Genomic DNA, 21,391 nt, shown 5'->3' on the forward strand with positions numbered 1-21,391 from the left:
GAAGAGTAGAGTATTATGGTCTCCATATTGACTTGTGTTTAGTAGAGTCTAAGATTAGAGGATCTGGATTTTAGTCTATTTAAACTAGCTGAGGTTCTTCTTCAGTAAACAGTGAAGCTCCTCTGTAAGAACTCTGGAGAAGAACGTCTGATAAACGCTGTAAATGTTAAATGTAAATATAGTATAAATCAGTTATGTCACCATGGTGTCGCTGCTAATAGGATAACTGGTTGCTAAGATGTAAAATAGCGATGTTTTTAAAATCAGTCTGAGCCTCTAATATAGTTACTGTTGAGGAGACTGTACGATTACTCGACCTGTTGTAAGTCGCTTTACTCCACAGATTATATTTAACTTTCAGAATAAAATAGAAAAGAAGATGAATAATAATAATAATAATATTATTATTATTAATAATAATAATGCTAAAGATAATAATAATAATCTTCCTGAAGTTCTGCACTGAGAAGTAAGACAGGTTTAGACCAGGTCTGAGCTCTGGAGTTTACAGACTGGCTGAGTTGTCGCTTGGAGCTGCTGTTGTCCTTCTCAGAGCCCCCTCAGGTTCCCCCTCTGCTGTGGAGAGGTGGGCGGGGTCTGAGCTGCAACATTATCTCCGGTGTTTGTGGTGCCCAATGTGACAGAAGCTGCAGCCTGACTGGGTCTCACAGCAGCTCCTCACTGGAGGGTCTCTCACTGTTCTGCGAGGGGATCTGGAAGCACACCTGTCCGGAGCAGCCATGGGGAAGGTGGAAGGAGGGATGAAGTGTGTGAAATATCTGCTCTTCATATTTAACTTCATATTCTGGGTGAGTGGTCCTGACCCTGTGTGCCTGTGTGGAGTGAACTGAGGTGTGTGAGCTGATTCCAGGCCTGCTGGGTGCTGGTTCTGATGGGTTGGGTTCTGGTTGTGTTGAATGGGAGCACAGCTGTGTGGAAGCTCTGCAGGGCTGAAGCTCTCAGTATGGGAGTGTTTATCAGGCCCAGCGTGGAAAGGCTGACAGGGGCAGGCCCCAAATCAGATTTTCCATGAAGGAAAAACCCGCCGCCCCTTTTCCTCCTGCGGTGTGTGTGTGTGTGTGTGTGTGTGTGTGTGAGTGTGTGTGTGTAAGGGGTATGGAGCTGGAACAAGGGCTTCAGTGCCAAACACACTGCTTCACTGTTCAGGCCTATAAAACCTGTATGGAACACTTTGCTGGATGTGGTTTAAGCCTAGTCCTGAGTTTAAATTCGTAACTTAATTCCAGGTTTAAACTCAGTGTGGACTAAAAGAAACGCAGCGTTTAACCCCAGTCTCAGCAGTGAGTGTGTTTACCTGTTAAAAACACTGGACTCAGATTAAAGCCCAGTCTTGGACGTCACTGAACTGGTCAGGTTATTTCACCATTATAAAAAGGTTTAGGCTTAATCTGTAAAACCGGTCCTCCATAACCCAGACACACACTGAGTCTGTGGCCAGTGAGAGCGTCTGCCTGTAAAACTCTATCCAACATCAGGATAGAGGGGTCAGGGAGGTCCAGTGGACTGAAGCACTGCCGCTATGATCTGAGGATCACCAGTCCTCACCCTCCCAGTGGTGGGGGCATGGCTGGAGGTCGGGGGATTTGGCTTTCTGACTTTGGGAGAAAAAACAAATGAATCTGAAAAGAATAAACTGTTGATGTTCCAGTAGTGGAACACTTAGTGGTTCTACCAGCTGTTCTAGAAAGAACCATCATTTCTATCTAAAGCCATTCCCTGTTCTGAATTTGAGAGTAGATCATGCTGTCACAAGAGCTTTTCATTATTGAGGATTATCTTCATAACAGAACTGAGTTTTGTACCACACACACACACACACACACACACACTCTCACACACACACAGCTGAGTGTTTGTAGTGAGGAGTCAGGTGTTGGTGAAGGCTGTGGCTACTGGAGAGCTCCTCTGATGTAATACAGTCATTAGAACAACACTGTTGGTTCTCTTGTGGGGGTTCTCTGTCTGTTTTCTCAGCTCCAAGCCAAAAGATTCTCCTACACTCAGTCTAGCACCTACTGTGTTCTAGATTAAGTGTCAGGTCTGAGGTTTAAGGAGAGTGTGGGAGGATTTAGCATGCCGTTAGCACCATGCTAATTTGTTTACATTTGATCTTTTTCAATCTTTCACCTGTAAAAAATCAACGGAACCTTTCCCAGTCACACAGAACCATCTACAACCTGCAGAATTGCAGAACCATCTATAATACAGTGAGTCATTAGTAACTCACACAGCCATCCACTAACTTGTCGGACCATTTACATCTATTCACCTGTAGAACCCTCTACAACCTCACAGAGCCATCCCCTGAGTCCTAATAACAGACAGTTCAGAGTGAAAGGGAAAGTAAGAGGTGTGTGTGTGTGTGTGTGTGTGTGTGTGTGTGTGTGTGTGTGTGTGTGTGAGATGAGGTCAGATAAAGAGAAATTGGACAAGTATCTGATGAGGAAGAGCACGGGGGCAGCAGGATAGAAATAGAGTTCCTCAGAGATTGAATCGTGCGTGTGTGTGTGTGTGCGTGCGTGTGTGTGCGTGCGTGTGTGTGCGTGTGTGTGTGTGCGTGCGTGTGCGTGCGTGTGTGTGTGTGTGTGTGTGTGCGTGCGTGTGTGTGTGTGTGTGTTAAAGAGAAACAGTTGGCATGATCCTGACCTAGATACCCGGGTAAACTGACGTGTCATCAGCAGATGTATTGTAAATGCTGATCTCCAGCCCAGAGCTGTCTTTATCCACACACACACACACACCACTGTGGTCAGTGTACAGGCTAATGGATTTTTGATGTTTGATCAATAATCCGTTCAGGCTGATGCTGTAACTGATGATTCACGCTCATAATCACCACAGCCACGCCCACTACACCGCACACAGCTGGGAGGAGGCAGGATGTTGATCCCCAACCTCACAGCCCCATCCAGCCCTGTCCTCTAACCTCACAGCCCCATCCCCAACCTCACAGCCCCATCCAGCCCTGTCCTCTAACCTCACAGCCCCATCCCCAACCTCACATCCCCATTCAGCCCCATCCTCCAACCTCACAGCCCCATCCCCAACCTCACAGCCCCATCCAGCCCTGTCCTCTAACCTCACAGCCCCATCCCCAACCTCACATCCCCATCCAGCCCTGTCCTCTAACCTCACAGCCCCATCCCCAACCTCACATCCCCATCCAGCCCTGTCCTCTAACCTCACAGCCCCATCCCCAACCTCACAGCCCCATCCAGCCCTGTCCTCTAACCTCACAGCCCCATCCCCAACCTCACATCCCCATCCAGCCCCGTCCTCTAACCTCACAGCCCCATCCCCAACCTCACATCCCCATCCAGCCCCGTCCTCTAACCTCACAGCCCCATCCCCAACCTCACAGCCCCATCCAGCCCCATTCTCTAACCTCACAGCCCCCACCCCAACCTCACATCCCCATCCCCAACCTCACAGCCCCATCCAGCCCCGTCCCTAACCTCACAGCCCCATCCAGCCCCGTCCCCAACCTCACAGCCCCCGCCCCAACCTCACATCCCCATCCCCAACCTCACAGCCCCATCCAGCCCCGTCCCCAACCTCACATCCCCATCCCCAACCTCACAGCCCCATCCAGCCCCGTCCCCAACCTCACAGCCCCCGCCCCAACCTCACATCCCCATCCCCAACCTCACAGCCCCATCCAGCCCCGTCCCTAACCTCACAGCCCCATCCAGCCCCGTCCCTAACCTCACAGCCCCATCCAGCCCCGTCCCTAACCTCACAGCCCCATCCAGCCCCGTCCCTAACCTCACAGCCCTATCCAGCCCCGTCCCCAACCTCACGGGACCAATCCACAACTATATCCACAACCTTACAGAACCATGAAGAAACTTGCAGCACCATCTTAAAACCCACTGAACCATCCACAAACCAGTAGAACCATTTACACACTTGAAAAGTGGAGAACAGTCATGCAGAACTAACTGCACACTCACAGAACCATCTACAAACTGCCCATAAATGATCCGGTCTCTTTCCATCGAAACCAGACCACTGACCCAGAACCACTAAACCACCACATTTCCTAACGCTGACAGAGTGACGAGTAACGCATTACACACTCAGTTCTCCAGGAGAACACTGACGTACTGCTGCTGATGAGCGCTGATACCGAAAGTGCCCCGGTGGTGGAAATTCGCCCCAGGCCTGAAGAATTAAGTCATATTAAAAATGCAAGGCCAAGCCGGAACTTCTGTCTGCGTAACAGTGTTTAGGAGATGGAGGCGAGATTAACACATTAACCCTTACAGTCGCAGCTGGAGCTCTTTCTCAGAACCGTCCCGTTGCTCTAGTGATTTAAAGGTTTGTTTGATCACTGTGGGTTCCCTTTACTTTGCCAGGGAACGTCGTGAAGATTCACACAGTTCCGAATTTTTGGTGAAACATCAAGAACGTCTGATTCCACAGGTGTGAGTTTACTGGAGAACTGACAGAGCAAGGATCTACACTACACTCTTACAAAAGGGTTCCGTATAGAACCAAGACAACTCAAAGAACCATTCTAATGCTTAAATGGTTCTTTAACAGCTTACAGGTTCTTTGGATTGATGGAAACATTTTAGTATATAGAACACCTCCTTGTCAAAAGTATGTGGGCGCCGGTTCCTCCAAGGTTCTCCTGAAATCTGTGGTATTAATCAGGAGTAACAGCCTGTATTCTTCTGGGAAGATGTTGGAATATTGCTGGTATGAGAATTTGATTGCATTGAGCCCCATGATAGTGAGAGCATCAGCAAGATCAGGTTCTGATGTTGGATGATAAGTTCTGGATCACAAACAAGAGGAGAACGTGTGTTGATTTTGTTCCCATTTAATCTGTGTAGAACCATGACTTCAGTGCTCTGAATGATTCGTCTGTTTGGACAAAAATGTTTTAATTGTTCTATGTAGCACCAAAATGGCTCTGCTGTTATGAATCAGAGAACCCTTCCCTGTATTATTTAGAACCATTTTCATTAGACTGCAGATTGTTGTACGTAGAACCTTTTTAAATCGGGTCCTGCACAGCTCTAACAGTTCCACTGTTGTTAAAACAAATCAAGGAACCTTTTTTCAACACTACTTAGAACCACATTTGATTATAGTGTGTGTGTGTGTGTGTGTGTGTGTGTGTGTGTGTGTGTTGTTCCGGTCATTATTAATGTGAAAGCTGCCTGAGCTCTGTTAGTAATTATGGGATGGACGGTATCTGGGCTGTTAGCTGACGCTTTATCGCTGCAGTCAGGAGCAGCTCTCTGTTTACACACAGCCAAACACACAGACTGGACTTCTGAGAACAGGGCAGACCGCCCGGACCCCCTTCAGTCTACCACTCAGACAAAAACATACTGGACACCACACCTCAAACGACAGTTCAGCCAAACACCAAATCCTTCTAGTTTCCTCCCCCTTACCCCCAAATGTACTCAAGGAGTGAAGGCTAATGTAGCTAAGAGACATTTAAAGCTGGTCCAGAGGTTTCTTCTCCATCAACTGTCAGAAAGACTAATATCTCTATTCTAGTGTATAGGAGTGTTTATTGAGGTGTGTATGGACTAATATCTCCTATTCTAGTGTATAGGAGTGTTTATTGAGGTGTGTATGGACTAATATCTCCTATTCTAGTGTATAGGAGTGTTTATTGAGGGGTTTATGGACTAATATCTCTATTCTAGTGTATAGGAGTGTTTATTGAGGTGTGTATGGACTAATATCTCTATTCTAGTGTATAGGAGTGTTTATTGAGGGGTTTATGGACTAATATCTCTATTCTAGTGTATAGGAGTGTTTATTGAGGTGTGTATTGACTAATATCTCTATTCTAGTGTATAGGAGTGTTTATTGAGGTGTTTATGGACTAATATCTCTATTCTAGTGTATAGGAGTGTTTATTGAGGTGTTTATGGACTAATATCTCTATTCTAGTGTATAGGAGTGTTTATTAAGGTGTTTATAGACTAATATCTCTATTCTAGTGTATAGGAGTGTTTATTGAGGTGTGTATGGACTAATATCTCCTATTCTAGTGTATAGGAGTGTTTATTGAGGTGTTTATGGACTAATATCTCCTATTCTAGTGTATAGGAGTGTTTATTGAGGTGTTTATGGACTAATATCTCCTATTCTAGTGTATAGGAGTGTTTATTGAGGTGTTTATAGACTAATATCTCTAGTCTAGTGTATAGGAGTGTTTATTGAGGTGTTTATGGACTAATATCTCCTATTCTAGTGTATAGGAGTGTTTATTGAGGTGTGTATAGACTAATATCTCCTATTCTAGTGTATAGGAGTGTTTATTGAGGTGTTTATGGACTAATATCTCCTATTCTAGTGTATAGGAGTGTTTATTGAGGTGTGTATGGACTAATTTCTCCTATTCTAGTGTATAGGAGTGTTTATTGAGGTGTTTATGGACTAATATCTATTCTAGTGTATAGGAGTGTTTATTGAGGTGTTTATAGACTAATATCTCTATTCTAGTGTATAGGAGTGTTTATTGAGGGGTTTATGGACTAATATCTCTATTCTAGTGTATAGGAGTGTTTATTGAGGGTGTTTATGGACTAATATCTCCTGTTCTAGTGTATAGGAGTGTTTATTGAGGTGTTTATAGACTAATATCTCTATTCTAGTGTATAGGAGTGTTTATTGAGGGGTTTATGGACTAATATCTCTATTCTAGTGTATAGGAGTGTTTATTGAGGGTGTTTATGGACTAATATCTCCTGTTCTAGTGTATAGGAGTGTTTATTGAGGTGTTTATAGACTAATATCTCTATTCTAGTGTATAGGAGTGTTTATTGAGGGGTTTATGGACTAATATCTCTATTCTAGTGTATAGGAGTGTTTATTGAGGTGTTTATGGACTAATATCTCTATTCTAGTGTATAGGAGTGTTTATCGAGGGTGTTTATGGACTAATATCTCTATTCTAGTGTATAGGAGTGTTTATTGAGGTGTTTATAGACTAATATCTCTATTCTAGTGTATAGGAGTGTTTATTGAGGGGTTTATGGACTAATATCTCTATTCTAGTGTATAGGAGTGTTTATTGAGGTGTTTATAGACTAATATCTCTATTCTAGTGTATAGGAGTGTTTATTGAGGTGTTTATGGACTAATATCTCTATTCTAGTGTATAGGAGTGTTTATTGAGGTGTTTATGGACTAATATCTCTATTCTAGTGTATAGGAGTGTTTATTGAGGTGTTTATGGACTAATATCTCTATTCTAGTGTATAGGACTGTTTATTGAGGGTGTTTATGGACTAATATCTCTATTCTAGTGTATAGGAGTGTTTATCGAGGGTGTTTATGGACTAATATCTCTATTCTAGTGTATAGGAGTGTTTATTGAGGTGTGTATGGACTAATATCTCTATTCTAGTGTATAGGAGTGTTTATTGAGGTGTGTATGGACTAATATCTCTATTCTAGTGTATAGGAGTGTTTATTGAGGTGTTTATAGACTAATATCTCTATTCTAGTGTATAGGAGTGTTTATTGAGGTGTTTATGGGCTAATATCTCCTATTCTAGTGTATAGGAGTGTTTATTGAGGTGTGTATGGGCTAATATCTCAATTCTAGTGTATAGGAGTGTTTATTGAAGTGTTTATAATACTAATATATTGTAAGGGTTTTGAGGTCCATTTAGACATTTTCAGGGATTGTTTTTCAGGGATTTTGAATAATTTCTGGTGAGTGTACTGGGTGGAACCATTAAGGAAAGTGCTGCTGCTGTTCTGCTGCTTTCTTCAACGGCTCTATTTGTCTGCAGTGGAAAGTTCTGCAGCAGCAGAGCGTTTAACAGCAGCATAAAATCCACAGTAAACTTAAAAGAGCTCAAATGTTTCCACATATGTGGGAGCATCCATCCACATCCAGAAACACCACAGAGAGGTTTTCACTCTGGAGCAAGAGGACTTTAAGTGAAATGTCTGGTGTTTCCCTTTAAGACGGAGTGTTTTTATAACAGAATTGGTTTATTTATGTTAAATTCGTCTGCAGTGGTGAAACTCCAGACATCGTCCAGCTTTAAATTGCAGTAAATTGCTTTGTTTGTTGGTTGTTGGTAAAAGACAATAAAGGGTCTAGTGGATTGTAATGAATATGACTGGAAAAACACACACACACACACACACACACACACTCATTACCTCGAGTGTATTATGTGTGAGACGCATAGTGGCTCTATTGTGTGCTGGTTTATGGGATCTTACTGGGAATAGGCAGATGGGCAGGGCACAGGGAGGGGCTTAGAGGTGATGTAATGCTGGGTGAGGTTACAGGCAGATGGTGGGGGCAGTGATGGGGGTAATGGTAGGTGGTTTGGTGGGATGATTAAAGCTGTTGTGTGTCTCCATTGCTGCAGTACACCAGCAGAACTTTACACCAAAGCTTCATTAACATTAAAGTGATTAAAAATTCTCAAATTAAAATTCTCCAGAATGAGACTCTGCAGCTGTTCTTTATACAGTATCAGAACTTCCTGATGAACGGACCAATAGAGACGCTCCTACATGACTTCCATTGAAAGGTTTCTCCTCCTCCTGTAAAGCTGCTGATCTGGAGATACAAAGATTTGCCTGACAATGACAATACATAAACATCTAAAAAAACATTTTTTATTTAACAAGTGTTGACATATAAAATATACAAAGTAATAATAAACATTTAAATAAGAAAAAATATAATATTGAATTATAAAATATTAATTAATAAGAGTACATTTAATTAAAATGATAAATTAATGTTTAAGTGAATAATAGTAGTAAAAATGTTACTGCTAATAATATTATTAGAGTAAAAGAGAGAGAGTAAAAAAAAAGATTGAACATGAAATATTGTATAATGATGGTGTGTGTGTGTGTGTGTGCGCAGCTGATGGGCTCTCTGGTGTTGGCGGTGGGGCTGTGGTTGCGGTTGGAGCAGGACACTGTGGCTCTGCTGGCAAACGATGGAGCTCCTGAGAACTTCTTCATTGGTGAGTGAGCGTCCCGCGTACACCCCTCACCACAAGTATCTGGACACTCTGCTCTTTAAATCTGAAATGCAGAAATGTTTCAGATTCTACAGAATAAAAGTCCTGTGTATCAGACACACAGCCACGCCTCCCTCGCACAACACACACCTGTCAGGTGCTTAACCCAGCGGCCGGCGGCCCACACTCACTTCCTGCTACATCCCAGAGAGGACAGTGACGCCTCACACTCCTGCATCTCCCAGAGTGTAAAGGTCACATGATGAGCCGGATCTGTCTAAACACACACACACACACACACACACACACCCTCTCAAACTGTCAGAACTGATAATGAACACACGCTACTTCTCTGACAGGGAGAACCAGTAGAACCACAACCACTGATCTCCAACAGGTAGAGGAACACCAACTTCATCAGGGTGGAGCTGTTGACCTGCTGGAGAGCAGCTAGTGCTCAGGAGCATCTCCTCACAACGGCTTCCTGCAATAGTGACGACACATGTTCCATCCGTGTGAGTGAGAGTGTGAGTGAGTGTGTGAGTGTGAGTGAGTGTGTGAGTGAGTGAGTGAGTGTGTGAGTGAGTGTGTGAGTGTGAGTGTGTGAGTGAGTGTGTGAGTGAGTGTGTGAGTGAGTGTGTGAGTGAGTGTGTGAGTGAGTGTGTGAGTGTGTGAGTGAGTGTGTGAGTGTGTGAGTGAGTGTGTGAGTGAGTGTGTGAGTGTGAGTGAGTGTGTGAGTGTGTGAGTGAGAGTGAGAGTGTGAGTGAGAGTGTGAGTGAGAGTGTGTGAGTGTGAGTGAGTGTGTGAGTGAGTGTGTGAGTGTGTGTGTGTGAGTGTGTGTGTGTGAGTGTGAGTGTGAGTGAGTGTGAGTGTGAGTGTGAGTGAGTGTGTGTGTGAGTGTGAGTGAGTGTAAGTGTGTGTGTGTGAGTGAGTGAGTGTGTGTGTGTGAGTGTGTGTGTGTGTGTGAGTGTGAGTGAGTGTGTGTGTGTGAGTGTGAGTGAGTGTAAGTGTGTGTGTGTGAGTGTGAGTGAGTGTAAGTGTGTGTGTGTGAGTGTGTTCTCAGTAAGCGTGGTGTCTAAACACTGCAGGATGTCGACACTCTGCTTGCTTTAAAACAGGAAACTGTGGGTTTGGATATAAATACACACAAACTCTCCTACAGCTTCAGCAGCTCCGCAAAGGAGACCTGAGCCAGACGCTGCACCCCACCGCTGCACCCCACCACCACACCGCTACACCACACCGCTACACCACACCGCTACACCACACTGCTACACCACACCGCTGAACTACACCACACCGCTACACTACACCACACCGCTACACTACACCACACCGCTACACCACACCGCTGAACTACACCACACCGCTACACCACACCGCTACACCACACCACTACACCACACCGCTACACCACACCGCTACACCATACTGCTACACCACACCACTACACCACACCACACCGCTACACCACACCGCTACACCACACCACTGAACTACACCACACTGCTACACCACACCACTAAATTACACCATACCGCTAAACTACACCACTAAACTACACCACAGTGCTAAACTACACCACTAAACTACACTGTTAATCATCCTACATCAGTATCTGACCTCACTGATGCTGTCATGCTCATGGGGTTGAATGCAATCAAATCCTCCTCACAGCAATGTATAGCCTAACCAGAAGAGTAGAGGCTGTTACTGCAGTGAGTGGGCAGTGGTGGCAGTGGTGCTCTGTGGTTACAGCTCCGGGCTGTTGACAACAGGGTTGTGGGTTCGATACCCAGCTCGGCAAGCTGCCGCTGTTGGGCCCTTGAGCAAGACCCTTCACCCTCTACTGCTCTCAGAGCGCTACAGCAATAGCTGCCCACCGCTCTGAGCGTGTGTGTGTGTGTGTGTGTGACTGCACCGATGGGATAAAAGCGGAAGCAAAATTCCATCTGTGTCACAAAAATTGTCTTGATTTTAGTAGAAACTCTGGAGAAGCAGATGTCCACATACTTTTGGACAGGTAGTGCAGGTTTTAAGCTAGTCACAGGACAGCCATCTCAGAGATGATGATGATGATGATGATGTCAGCAGGGCAGTGAGAGTGTGTCTGGGTGTGGACTGTGTCTGACCACTCACAGCGTTAAATGTCCACCTTCAGTCCAGACTCCTAAATAAACACACCGCTATATTTATCTCCACTGCATCATCTCAGCTCCCCCTTTTCCTCCAGCTCCCCCCGCTCCTCCAGCTCCTCCAGCTCCCCCCGCTCCTCCAGCTCCTCCAACTCCTCCAACTCCTCCAACTCCTCCAGCTCCCCCAGCTCCCCCCGCTCCTCCAACTCTTCCAGCTCCCCCCGCTCCTCCAGCTCCTCCAACTCCTCCAACTCCTCCAACTCCTCCAGCTCCCCCAGCTCCCCCCGCTCCTCCAACTCTTCCAGCTCCCCCCGCTCCTCCAGCTCCTCCAACTCCTCCAGCTCCTGGCTGCTCTAGATCCATATCCACACAGATACACTGTAGGGACAAAAGTATTGGGACACCTGTTCATTCACTGCTTCTTCTGAAATCAAGGGTATTAAAGAGCCTCTCTACTGTCCAGAGAAGAAGACTTTCTACTAGATTCTGGAGGAGGAGCATTGCTGTGAGAATTTGATTGCATTCAGTGACCAGAGCATTAATGAGGTCAGTTTTTGATATAGGGAACAGTGAGCAGCAGGCTGATTGGTTTATTGCGCGTTCCCCCCCAAAACACTCCCATGATCCCAAAAAATGAAACATTTACAATCTGAGTAATTAAACCTCATTAAGATCCGAAGGGCAGAGCGATACTCTGAATCGGGGTAGATCCTGTGGGCTGATCCGCAGGTTCTTCAGTGATCAGGTCAATTAATTCAGTTTTATTCATCAATTCATTTTGAGTAAACTGATTTAAATATGTTAATGTTGTCAGTTTCTCTGAAGGAGAGGAATAATGAACATTTTAAACCTCCTGCAAGTCAGTCCAGCAGCACCGCACTCTGGAAATGACGCTGCAGTGTCCACACACACACACACACACACACACACACACAATACTTGTTCCACAGTTGCCATGGCGACAGTGTAAATGTTATCTGAATGTGGCAGGTTGTGTTTGGAAAGGAAAAGTTGGTGAGAACAGACTCTCTCTCTCACACACACACACACACACACACACACACACACACACACACACACACACTGTTTTGACGGGCCGTCGCCTCTGACCTCTCTGTGTTTGTGTAGTGGGCTGGGAGGCTGGGAGGCTGGCAGGGCAGGAGGGTCAGGCTATAAAGCACAGGAGGATCCGGTTATTATAGTAAAATTAGAAACTAAGGGGGGGCTAAGTGCAGGGTGCGTGCTGGACAGAGGGACATACTATATGTAGTCAAACTGAAAATAACATAGCAACCACTTGGGATACCATAACAACCACCTAGCAGCTCTGTATCACTGACCTGGGGTGCAATAGGAACTGCTTTTTAGTAAAGAAACTAAATATTATATAAATAAATAAAGAAGAAAAATTATGAATTAAGGATGGGGCTAAACTGATGTAGGGTGAAAGGGTGGGGCTAAACTGATGTAGGGTGAAAGGGTGGGGTTAAACTGATGTAGGGTGAAAGGGTGGGGCTAAACTGATGTAGGGTGAAAGGGTGGGGTTAAACTGATGTAGGGTGAAAGGATGGGGCTAAACTGATGTAGGATGAAAGGGTGGGGCTAAACTGATGTAGGGTGAAAGGGTGGGGCTAAACTGATGTAGGGTGAAAGGGTGGGGTTAAACTGATGTAGGGTGAAAGGGTGGGGCTAAACTGATGTAGGGTGAAAGGGTGGGGTTAAACTGATGTAGGGTGAAAGGGTGGAGCTAAACTGATGTAGGGTGAAAGGATGGGGCTAAACTGATGTAGGGTGAAAGGGTGGGGCTAAACTGATGTAGGGTGAAAGGGTGGAGCTAAACTGATGTAGGGTGAAAGGATGGGGCTAAACTGATGTAGGGTGAAAGGGTGGGGCTAAACTGATGTAGGGTGAAAGGGTGGAGCTAAACTGATGTAGGGTGAAAGGATGGGGCTAAACTGATGTAGGGTGAAAGGGTGGAGCTAAACTGATGTAGGGTGAAAGGGTGGAGCTAAACTGATGTAGGGTGAAAGGATGGGGCTAAACTGATGTAGGGTGAAAGGGTGGAGCTAAACTGATGTAGGGTGAAAGGATGGGGCTAAACTGATGTAGGGTGAAAGGGTGGAGCTAAACTGATGTAGGGTGAAAGGGTGGAGCTAAACTGATGTAGGGTGAAAGGGTGGAGCTAAACTGATGTAGGGTGAAAGGGTGGGGCTAAACTGCACTTAGCTGAATAGCGTGTAAATGCTTTGGCATTTGTCACAAAAGCGCTCCATTTGATATAAATGATGTGAATAAATGTGGGGTCGAGCTGCAGTGTAGCTGTGATCTGGGTGGTGGGAGGTTGTTTAATACTGTTTCTGAACTTCAAGCTTTTTTATTAAAAAAGGAAAAAGTGCAGGAATTATAATTTTGCGCCGGCCCTTTAAATCAGGCGCCGCCTCTCGAGTGTTCAGATAAATAAACACCCGAAACCACTGCAGGTTTCCACACGCCGAGCAAAAAGCATGAAGACGTACTGAGCTCAGCCAGGCCCACGCTCTCCCCCTCTCTCTGCTAAACTCAGGAAGGAAACCTGATGATAACCCTGCATCCGCCCAGCCCTCATCTTCAGTCTTTTACATCATCTCATCAACAGAGCGCTGTTCTCCATCCTACACTGCCCTCTGCTGGAGGAGAGAAGCAGTTACGCCTCTATCTCCGCTGTACTGTGGACTCAGCCTGCTGTGTTGGTTAGAGGCTCCATTTATTCAGGGGGGTTTCAGTCCACCTCTGAACTTTAAAGAATATTTTACAGAACATGACGTGTGTGTGTGTGTGTGTGTGTGTGTGTAGGGGTGTACATCCTGATCGTGGCCGGTGGTCTGGTGATGTTGGTGGGTTTTTTCGGATGCTGTGGAGCGGTGAGGGAGTCTCAGTGTCTGCTTGGTTCGGTGAGTCCAACATCAACACGCATCCATCCTCTCTGCACACGGGGGTCAGCAGGGTCAGCTGGGTCTCCAGAAAGAGAACTGAAGGACTTTTAAAACAGGAAACTGTGGGTTTGGATATAAATACACACAAACTCTCCTACAGCTTCAGCAGCTCCGCAAAGGAGACCTGAGCCAGACGCTGCACCCCACCGCTGCACCCCACCACTACACCCCACCACTGCACCCCATCGCTGCACCCCACCGCTGCACCCCACCGCTGCACCCCACCACTACACCACACCACTGCACCCCTGATCACATGAAGACAAGAAGAAGAAGCAGTGAAGCTTCAAACTGAAGAGATGTAGGAGAGCGGAGGGCTAGTTCACAGTTTTGGGCCTTTATAACAAGGATCATCTACTACTGTGTTTACTACAGCAATAGAATCCTGCACCTAATAACTGGGCTTACACACAGAGCCCAGCCCATCCCCTTCACCCACTGCACTGGGGAAAAACATTAAATTATATATCTATAATAAAGGCTGCTGAAATTGCTTCACACATACAAAAAAGGTAAAAGTGCATGTATTTGTCCTCCGCATTTAACCCATCTGTGGTAGTGAACACACACACACACACGCTAGTGAACTAGGGGCAGTGAGTACACACACACACACCCAGAGCGGTGGGCAGCCAACTCCAGCGCCCGGGGAGAGTGTAAAGGGCTCAAGGGCCCAACAGTGGCAGTTTGCCGAGCCCGGGAATCGAACCCACAACCAACAATAGCCCGGCGCTCTAACCGCTGAGCCACTGCCCAAACATTAACCCATTAGAAAATAAGAGAGATCTGACATGAAATAATTAAAAGAGGTAGGAATAAAAGGAGGATGCGATGCAGTGATGAACCTCAAAGCAAGACTCGATAAACAGGATTAAATAAAATGTAAAAAATAATAATAACAATAATAATAATTAGAAGTTGTTAAGCTCAGCTGTGTTAGGAGCATATTTGATGACATCTGGGAGATTATTCCAGCATTCAGCAGCATAACTAGATGTTGCTTCACCTTGTTTAGTTCGGACTCCGGGCGTCAGTAGCTGACCAGTCCTCAGAGGCCGGAGCTGCTGGGTTCATATACTGTTCACACTCTGTTTCCACTTCCAGTTCTTCGCCTGCCTGCTGATCATATTCGGAGCAGAAGTGGCTGCTGGAGTGTTCGGATTCCTAAATAAAGACAAGGTACAGCTCCAGTCAGTCCAGTTAGCATCATTTTCAGCTCTTTCAGTTTGCATGATTTCATTTCTTTGTAACTTTGAGATTCTGCAAGTAGAAGTGAATTTTACTGCAACAGAAATACAAACAGAAGTGGGAGCGATCGCAGCTCCCAAACGCCCGTGCTCAGGAGAACAAGAACCAATAGCCACCTGCAGTGCTGAGTTCCCTTTTAGAACCGCAGTGGAACGTTGGATAGCGAGCACAAAGCTGAGACCGCCTTTTTGTTCCGTTCTCCTCTACAGATCATTCAGGACATTCAGACCTTCTATTCAGAATCTGCTAAAGACACCAGCAGGAACAACACGGCCATCCTCTCCAGCTACCACCGAGTGGTGAGTTCCCCCTCGTCACTGCAGAACCGCGCTGTGGTTCCCCATTTCTAGGACCTGTAACAAGCAACTTTGTGGAACCGCACACAGTAGCAACCACATTGCAACCACCTGTGACACCATGGCAACAGCTTAATAACAGAGGAACCACTTAGAACGCCATAGCAACCAGTTAGGGACACCATAGCAACCATAACATTTTTTTAACATGACTATTATTACTACTACTAATAATACCTACTAACATTATATTATTATTATTATTATTATTAATATTGTTGTTGTTGTTATTTGTGTGTCTGCATTTGCTGGGTAATGACCATTTACCCCTTCTCTGATTGCTGTGTAGCTGAACTGCTGTGGAACTGCCTCAGCTCAGTCCAGCCAGTGCCCCGACATCCCCCCCGACACCAAGGTAACCTTCCTGTGTAATAACTTCACTCTGAACCACTGTAACCCTCTGCCCCACAGGCTGAACACACCTTCCATTTACATCTGCCTCTCCCAGTTCTCCCAGCAAATATTCAGTAGAACACTCCCACTCTAAAGCCCCTCCAAAAGTATTGGGACGGCATGGTCAATATTTTTTTGTTTTTGCTTTGTTTTGGGATCAGAAGATGATAAATCTGATCATTTACAGACATGTCTCCACTTTTATTTGAACACACTCCCCTTGCTCTAATGGCCAAAAGTATTGGGACATGTGTCTGTTAGTCTAGCTGCTTAAACAGGGGACAGTTCTGAATGCCTGCTGGAGCTCTGGAGTTGGAGCTCTGGAGTTGGAGCTCTGGAGTTGGAGCTCTGGGTTTCTCCTGAGAGAACGAGCGTTAAGAGCAGAGCGTTCTCTGCAGGAGGAGCTGACAGAGGAGGGAACGCTGATCAGAGACAACATAACAGTCTGGAAAGTTCTGAAAAAGAAAGAAATCTCAAAACATCCTGCAGAGCAAAAACTAACGACCCCGCCTGGCCCTTTCCTCTGGCCTCTGCACTCACTGTATTTCTGTTTGCCGTATTTCCCCACAGAACTGTGAAGTAGCCATTGAAGAGTTTTTCAACAGTAAGCTGTTCATCATCGGATACGTGGGGATCGGCATCGCAGGAGTCATGGTAATACCAGCCCAGCACAGCTGCATGACTTTACATCAATGAACTTCTCAATAGGAAAGATAGAATCATACTGCCAGACCTATTCATTCATTAATTAGTTTGACTCTGGCATCCAGCGCATGATTTAATATCTACTCTGAATTAGTCGGTCTCCACATGTCCAGAAGTCCTACAGTGCTCAGGTTCTGGCCGATCCCAGCCGGTCTTTTTATCAGTGTTTTGATCTCCACAGATTATCGGAATGATCTTCAGCATGGTGCTGTGCTGCGCAATCCGGAACAGTCGGGAGGTGATCTAACACGGGAGGTGATCTAACGCCGTCCACCACCAGGCTCCACACAGCACAGTAACAGCTGCAGGAAGAAGAAGAGACGTCCGTCGTTCAGAACCCTTCAGAACACCCGATCCGAAGCCAGCCAGAGGATCCCACACACTTTCTCTGCTTTGCCGCTCAGTCTGATCCAGCTCCGATCTCGGGGCTGTTTTCTTTTTCCCGCTGTTTTACCTGCTGGCTGGGTGTCGTAGTTCCGTTATTTACGTCTGGGTTCTGTTTATGTGTTTCTGTCTTTGTTTCCAAGTTCTAAACGTTCTAGACTGTTTGAGTGGAACTCTTTCTCCACCAGGTTATTTAAAGATGGGCAGCTCTCTCAGCTGTGCCCGCTGGTGCCATCGTGGTGCCATCATCACATGACCGATAAGGATATGATGTATTGTGAACTTGGGGGACCTATGGCATGATGGGAGGGAGATGGGCTTGAGTTAGTGTGCCACAACTAGCCTAACAACTTCCAGTCACACACACACACACACACACACACACAGTTTTATTATCTGAACAGCTTGTGGCTCCAGTATGACGCAGTCAGCTCATACACTATATGGACAAAGGTATTGGGACACCCTCACATTCTGCCTACAGGATCTTTTCTAAACCCATAGGCATTAATATAGAGCTGGTCTTACTCTTTAGCTCTAACAGCAGCAGAATCAGACCCCTGAATTCAGCGATTAAGAGGGGCGTCCCAATATATTTGTCCATTTAGTGAATTTTATTCCACTGCCGCATTATCTTTTTGGGGTTCTACACGTGGTAACGTCTCTGTGCATGCTAACACAGGTCTACGTGTGCTAACATGTCTCTACATGCTAACACATATTAACATATCTCAACAGAGGCTAATTTGCTAAGCTAGCTAACATGCTAACGTGCTTTGCGTTGGTTAATATGGCTCCTTATTATTCTGACTTACACACGAACATTAGACATTAGCTCATTAGATACTAATATGTTTCTGCACATGCTAGCGTCTCTACAGATGCTCATTTCCCCAAACACATGCTTTTATCCATGCTAAACTAGCTAACTAACGCAATATTAATGTGGACATATCACCATACATGCTAACATTGATATTGACTGTAGCTTCAAGGAAAGAGCTACCAGCTTCCCCTGCTCACAATATCCAGCCCAGTGTGGGCGGAGCTACGTTGTGTTGGCGCTTCTCAGCTGGGTGTGAAGTTAAGGTAGGCTACATGACGGGTGGAGCTAAGATCAAACACAGCAGGCTCCAACAGCATCTACTCCCTGCTGCTAGCATCACGCCGCAGCCTAGCCTGGTCGTACGCGTCCTGTGTGTCACGCTGAAAAGCAAAAAAAGGGAACTCTGAGTTAATTAATTCATTAAATTAATTTTAAATGACGAACCTGGACCAAATATGACCGATGTGATGTCTGCTTGGTGGAACAAACTGACTACCTGCACAACGTGACGCAGCACATCTCCCTTTCTTTCCGTACAAAATGTTTGTTTACTTACGGCTAGTGTCTGTTAGCCGCTATCTCCATAGCTGTAGTTCCCTTTCCACCAGCCTATTACTTTATTTTCAGTGATTTAATGAGCATGTAAACTGTTTGTCAGCCGGTTCACTTTTAAGACAATAGACAGGATAATAAGTGCAGCGCCACCCATAGCCTGGTGGGGGAGTCGCTAACAAAGGTCCTCCAACATTGGTCCATAAGCTTGAGCAGTGACTGTAGAAAACATGGACAGTGAAGCAACCACAGGTCAAGCGCCTCTGCTGGCTGGTTGCAGTATCTTGTAGCTCCGCCCATCCCCATATGTTTCAATGACAAAACTCCACCCATTTTCCATCTCATCTTCCTCCCCTAAACTGTCTCTCCATCTCCAGTGTCTCCTAATTCCAGCAGTTAGTCTCCCTGTGCTGATATTTTCCTCCAGAAATCAGTTTTAACCCTTACTCTGTTGTAAGAAGGCGGGGCTAACCTTAGGAAAGCAATGATTGACAGACAGACAGTCTTGGCCAGTCGTCTGCAGCAGGACCTGCATGGCGTCCTCTCTGTTCAGTACATGGAGGAGCTGAGCTGTAGAGGAACTTACATGAGCTGCACTTTTACTGCTTCTGTACTGGAAGCTCAGTGAAGACGGTCTGAGACACTGAGGCTCGGTCTGGGAGAAGGGGGCGGGGCTATAAATTATATCTATTAAGCAGACTCTGGTTGCAGATTGATCAACATGGCAGAAGGTTCTGGCTTCATTTCTAAAGAATGGACCGGAACAGAACCACGGAGGCCAGGTTTTCTACAGTCACTGGTTTCTAGCACTAGCTGACAGGCGTTGCTCGGTAGCGGGATGTACGCTGCGCTGCACTGCGCGGGGGTTTCATTGGACATTGAATCTGTTCAAGTATTAAAGGAGTGTGTGGCTTTTAAGGACATCTCTGTACATATCATATGACCTTTTCTACTCTGTCTCTGTGACGTGTGTGTGTGTGTGTGGTCGTGGATATCCGTGACGTGCTGTTGATTAGCGTAGCAGAGTGTGATTATTGGTATTTTAAAGTCATTCCTGTTTGATGGTGGTTTATAATCCGATCAGTCGTGCCTTGCTTTTTAACACAGGAACACATCCGGCCTGTTAGTGTGTGTAGGGGGGAGGTTCTCCGCACAGCACCCACAGAGCCCCCTACATTAAAAGAATCTGGTTCCGTTTTGGCTCCAGGTGTTCTTCAGGTATCTCCACTGGCCAGTCAAAAGTTTGGACCCACCTATGCAAACATTTGTGCTGCCCTACAAATGACATGTACTGTTCTTGTTGATGCTGTAAGTGAATCCCAGTGAGGTCACTGTGCTGCTGAGTTCATCACTCTGTCTCATGAAGACGTGCACTGAGGCTGCCCCTAATCTCCTGTGACACACGGAGGGGGGATGTAATCCGCTCAAAACCAAGGAACAAACTCAAAAGGTTTATTATTGTTATTTAAAAAAAACAAAACATTAAAAGGCATTTAAATGCATTAATGAATTAATAAAAGAATATATATATATATATATATATATAATAGATACCACTTTCTAGCAAGGAAAACAAAGAATGAAGTCTAAAATGATTAAACGAGCTTTAGAGTATCCTGTAATGAATTGCAGGTGAACAGACACGTCTTCAGAAGCTAGGTTACAGTTTATTTATAGAATTTTAAAAAAAGTAAATTCATGTAAACTGTGTCTAATTTCATATTCAAACCTATTGTTTAAAGTTTGCAGACGACTAAACGCGACTTTTAGTTTTAAAGCAGAAGATGAACTTAGAAGCTGCTTGAGGAAACTGTTCAGACAGAGAGGAGCTCCTGAAGTCCAAAAGTCTTATTTTATAGTTTTCCAACTAAAGAAGAGCCCTTTATACAAAAGTGTCCAAACTTTTGACTTGAACTCTAGAACCTGAAAAAGTAAACAGCAGCAACTGATCTTAAAGATCTTAAATCTAGTCTAGTCTAAGTCTCCAGTGTGTGCCTGTGAGACTGTGGGAGGTTTGGACTGTTCAGTAGATCTTTGGTCTTATTTCAGACTTAATTGAACGCAGAACCGGAACCTGCTGACGAAGTGAAACACTTCCAGGAGATAAAAGGTTTTCTAACAAACAGAGGTTCTAATATTCCTGCGTTGATTCAGTCCTGAACCGAACCATTAAACTTGACTGGAGTTGAGTTGAGGCCTGGGGCCGACGGGCCTGCTGTGTGGGGAAACGGTGTGTGTTGGTGTAGGTGTGTGTTCTGGTTTACATGTGTACGCTGGTTCAAGTGTGTGCTCTCTCTCTTACACACTCACACTCTCTCTCTCTCTCTCACTCTCTCACTCTCTCTCTCTCTCACTCTCTTTCTCTCTCTCTCTCTTTCTCTCTCTCTCTCTCACTCACTCTCTCTCTCTCTCTCACTCTCTTACACACTCACACTCTCTCTCTCTCTCTCACTCTCTCTCTCTCTCACTCTCTTTCTCTCTCTCTCTCTCACTCACTCTCTCTCTCTCACTCTCTTTCTCTCTCTCTCTCTCTCACTCACTCTCTCTCTCACTCTCTCTCTCTCGCCCCGCTCCAGCTGTTGGCTTTCTGTAGGAGCTTCCTAATGAACAAACCCTCTGTGTCGTCTCGCCTGTGAGAACAACAATGAAGATATTTTTTGTACTGTAAACAAAACAACATCGCTGTTATTGTTGTTGTTGTTGTTGTTGTTGTTTTTAGTGTTGAAGTGTGTAATTTATTTATCGGCTGACCTGTTCAAACACATTCAGGCTTCTCAGGAAGATCGCTGTACCTGATCAGATTAAACTTCTCTGAAGTTTC

General features: G+C 45.4%; 1 protein-coding gene across 1 annotated transcript; it reads left to right on the forward strand.

Annotated features, from left to right (window-relative positions):
• Window positions 1–626: 626 nt before the first annotated feature.
• tspan2b (tetraspanin 2b) lies at window positions 627–21,391 on the forward strand. The gene is made up of 8 exons (XM_072696828.1): window positions 627–809; window positions 8,900–9,002; window positions 13,967–14,064; window positions 15,211–15,285; window positions 15,564–15,653; window positions 16,000–16,065; window positions 16,674–16,757; window positions 16,990–21,391. The coding sequence occupies exons 1-8, from the start codon at window positions 741–743 to the stop codon at window positions 17,053–17,055; spliced, it is 651 nt and encodes a 216-aa protein (XP_072552929.1). The 5' UTR covers window positions 627–740; the 3' UTR covers window positions 17,056–21,391.

This window comes from Salminus brasiliensis, chromosome 14 (genome assembly GCF_030463535.1).
Source record: "Salminus brasiliensis chromosome 14, fSalBra1.hap2, whole genome shotgun sequence".
In the NCBI taxonomy this organism is placed as follows: Eukaryota; Metazoa; Chordata; class Actinopteri; order Characiformes; family Bryconidae; genus Salminus; species Salminus brasiliensis.